The sequence below is a fragment of the Benincasa hispida genome, chromosome 4 (assembly GCF_027475165.1).
Source record: "Benincasa hispida cultivar pf3 chromosome 4, pf3_genome.v1.1, whole genome shotgun sequence".
NCBI classification, from domain to species: Eukaryota; Viridiplantae; Streptophyta; class Magnoliopsida; order Cucurbitales; family Cucurbitaceae; genus Benincasa; species Benincasa hispida.
The window spans coordinates 44,275,768-44,279,986 of NC_143481.1; the positions used below are offsets into that span (position 1 = coordinate 44,275,768).

The window sequence follows — 4,219 nt, forward strand, 5'->3', positions numbered from 1 at the left end:
TCAATACGTTCGGGATTGCATTACGAAGAAAGAAGTGGAACTCAAATATATCAAGTCACAAGACCAAGCGGTGGACATTTTCGCAAAACCCCTCAAGTTGGAGACTTTTATCAAAATGAGGAGTTTACTTGGTGTAACAAATCAAGTGTGAGGGAGAAGGGGGGGGGGGGGGGGGGTTGAAAAGTTTGTCATTATTAAACTTTATTTGTGGAATTAAGTGTGACTTTTGGGTTTTGTGACTTTTAGTTTTTTGTAACCAATAGTGATTTTTGAGTTATAGGATTTATGTGAGTTATGAGCATTTGATGACATTTATAGCTTTAAACCATTGGCATTCCTATGGTTATGTTTGTAAACCTACATAAAGGCATGCTTAGTTGAATGAAAAATATATCTCTCATTTTTCATATTTGTCCTCCACATTTTTTTTTCTAACAATGCATACCTGTGAAAATCGTAGAGAGTTGTAACACTAGTGAACCTTGAATGAAAGCATTGCCATAAGAAATCTAGGCTTTGATGTCGGTTGGAAAAAACTAAAAACAGATGTACAATGTCGGTTTCTTAAAAAAAAAAAGTAGATATGACATTGTAGGTGTACCTATAATATCTGTTTAAAACCGACATTGTAGGTGTCTCCTTCTTTTGACTCCAAAACGATTTTTTTAATCTTCATTTTTTGTTTTCCCATTTTCATTTTTCCCTCTCAAATTTATTTCATTTTTAATTTGGGTTTTATATTTTTTATAGAAAAGAAAGGAAAAACAAAAAGGAAATGGCATAATGCACTTTTGATTCCTAAGGTTTGAAGTGGATGTCTATTTAGTCTTTGAAGTTTTAAAATAAATACTTTACTCCCAAGGTTTGAGAAGTGGATCTAAATGGTCCCTAAGGCTACATAGACCGTTAATCGACTAACGGTAAAGTGACGTGACTGTTGATGAGTTAACAATTTTTATTAATTTAATATTATAGTTTTTTTTTTTTTTTTTTTTAAAAAAAAAAATAACGTGGACATCCTCTTCTTTTCCTCTTCTTCAACATCTTCTTAAAGCTTCCTCCTGCAGTCAGAATCCCATTCATAATCTCACAACTTTTTTTTTCACTCAACAACTTCTTGCATTTCCTCTTCAAATCATCAATCTCTTTCAATGCCCTTCTCTCATTTCTCTCCATTTCAACCACTTTCCCTCTCAAATTCCCTGTTTCCTTCAAAGACCCATCAAACTCAACCTTAATCCCATCCCTCTCACAACAAACTCTCCACCATTTCTCCCTCTCTTCCTCAACCTCCAAAACAAGTCCATTAATCTCAGGTCTTAAATTACTATTCTCTAAACCCTTAACTCTCTCACTCTTGAGTACCCCACAAATCCCACCACCCATTTCTTCCATTTGACTCTGCAAATAAACAAAGACCACATTTCTTTATTCCAACCACTAAACCCAATCATGAGCCTCACTCAACTCACCCATTACCCGTTCTTTCTTGTTCACATTCCGCTTCAAGTCGAGTTCCAATGCTTCTTTACTCTGCACAAGATCATCGACCTCCACTCTCATCACGACCATCTCCTTAAGAAGCCGTTCATTCAATGATTTCAAGCTCTACATCTTCGAGTAATAATCCATCGCGAATATGTGTTGCTCTGAATCGCTATTCTCCTCCTGGTTATTGGGTATTTGCTTTGGCTATTTGGTTGATTTAGTGGGTTTCTTTTTTTCCATTTGTAGGGTAATTTTTTATTTTTTTTTTTTAAGGATTCGAAGGGATTTCCGCTATGGGAGAGAGGGTTTGTGATATGGGGTTTTAAGGTAGTCTTCGTGATGCTTTAGATGAAGTTACATTAGAGAGGGATAATGCTAGAAAGAGTTTTGGTGATGAGAAGAAAAGTATTGAGTAGTTGAGTTTGTTACTCAAAGACAAGAAGAGGAAGTTTGAAGAAGCCATGAATGAACTAGATAAAGCATAGATTGCACAAGAAGAGAATTCACTCAATGTCAAGTAGGAGATGGAGAGGCGGATCGACATCTTGATCGGGGAAAGGGATCCGATGGAGAAAAACTTGTTGGAAGCAGAGAGTAGAATTGATTAACTGAAAGCTAAGGTAAAATTAGCAGTTGGTAATTCAGAGAAAGCATTGGCATTGGTGAAGGAAACGTGTTTTGCTTTTTGTGATGGTTTGAGAAGGGAGAAATGGAAGAAGCTTCTTTTGAGCTTAAACTTGTTGACGAAATGCAGCAATTTGTTGAACATTTGGATGCAATAAAAGAGTTGAACAATGACTGTTGGAGGAAGGTTGAAGATGTTGGATCGACATGGCAACTCTAGATGGGTGAATAGGATTTAATTAAATTTTTCTTAAAGTATACTCAATTTGATCTAATTAGATATTTTTAAATTAAATGGATAAAAACTCTAATTTATGATAAATAACAAGAATGATAAAAATTAAGTAACAATATACTCAATCAATCTTATCAACAAAATCAAGCAATTAAAATTAAATACAAGAATAACTAGAAAACAAATAGAGAAGAATAGATTTTTATAGTGGTTCGGTCAAACACTACCTATATCTACTTTCCCAAACACCTCTTGGGACTTCGATTAAAAAAAAAATCTTCTTTTGACTCTTTCCATAGATGAGAGCCAAACTGCCATCTTGCTCTTTTTACGGGTTCAAGAGAAAACCCGATTCTTTTCACGAGTTAGGATTCTACCGTTACAATATTTTGAAACTTTGGATCACACAATGAAACTCTCTAAAAAGAGTGGGGATGCAAGATTGAGCTCACACACTTTAATCCTCACAATACAAATTTCTCTAAAAAATAAGATAGAAGGAAAGAAATTGGAAGCTTGTAGAGAGAGTAACAATGGTGTTTTTTTTTTTTTTTTTTTTTTTTGCTAATTTTGAGGATTATAAAATGTGAAAAGTTGTTGTCGAAATTTGGAGAAGAAGATGGGTTTAATTAGAAAGGAAAAAATTTTTAGAAATCATATTTAATTTGGACCATTGGATTTTGAAAAAAAAAAATCAATAGTAGAGATTTTAAACTAAACTAGCTGTTAGACACAAACAGAATATAATATTAAATTCATTTTCTTTTTCTTAAAAAAATCATTTTCTTTTTAAAATCAATCAAAAAATTAAAAAGATACCATGTGTACACAAACATAAAATAATATTGAATTCATTTTCTTTTTCTAAAATTCACTTTTAAAAAAAAAATAAATGGAGAAATCAAAAGCTCACCAATTGTCATTCTCAATCCACCATTCAACCAATATGCTGCCACATGTCTACACGCAATAGGTACTTCAAAACACTTAAATTGTTAAGAAGAAAATCAGACTTTTTATCATAAAAAATTAATTAATTAATTAATTAAAATTAATTAATTTCATGTTAAGGACAAAAATACCAACAATCTCTACCATTTTTATGATGACAAGCAAGTCAAGAAAAATGAAATCCAAATAGGTATATGATATGAAACATGAACTTGAAACATAATCATCACACACATAATTTTAATCAATATGAAAGTAATGCATAATAACAACAATGTTTTCATTTATCTTAACTTTTGGAATAAATCAAAAAAGGATAATTAAGAAAGATAAACAATAATATGAAAGTTCTCAGTAAAACATGAACACATAATTTGCATTTCTTCTCCTATCTACATGCCTTCTAAAAGAAATATAACAAGCAACAACATTGTAAACTCTAGAGGCATCATAAAGAGTCAACCAAGTTTGGGCTAATTCTATTTAAGACTAATTTCACAAATTTCTCCCTCTTTTGAAATCAATTGAACACTCCCCTTAAGAAGGGACGAAAAAGACATTTAGTACACTAGTTCAACTTGGGGTAGAAATATTAAATGAAGTTTTAAAATATAATTTCCCCCTAAAAGGATAAACAATATGAACAAGAGAGTCACACATCAATAAAGTAATATGAGAATCAATTTCATTCATACATGAAATTCATATATAAAAGTATATTACTCCGCCTAAAAATCAAGCAATCTCTTTCTAATGAGAAAAATCAATAAACATCAAGGAGATAAAATCATTCAAGTAAATCAAACAATTGAGATACCAAAATATTAAATATTATAACATAAACACCAATTGTTGTAAAACAAATGATACCAAATAATAGCAAAGCCATATTAGCAATCCAATAAAAGCATGGTAGCAATA

At 31.7% G+C, this 4,219-nt stretch overlaps 1 protein-coding gene across 1 annotated transcript; it reads right to left on the reverse strand.

Annotated features, from left to right (window-relative positions):
* Nucleotides 1–993: 993 nt before the first annotated feature.
* Nucleotides 994–2,032, reverse strand: LOC150036738 (uncharacterized). The gene is given in 2 exon segments (XM_090313223.1): nt 994–1,608; nt 1,847–2,032. Coding segments are annotated over 2 exon segments (801 nt in total).
* Between the last annotated feature and the right edge of the window lie 2,187 nt (nt 2,033–4,219).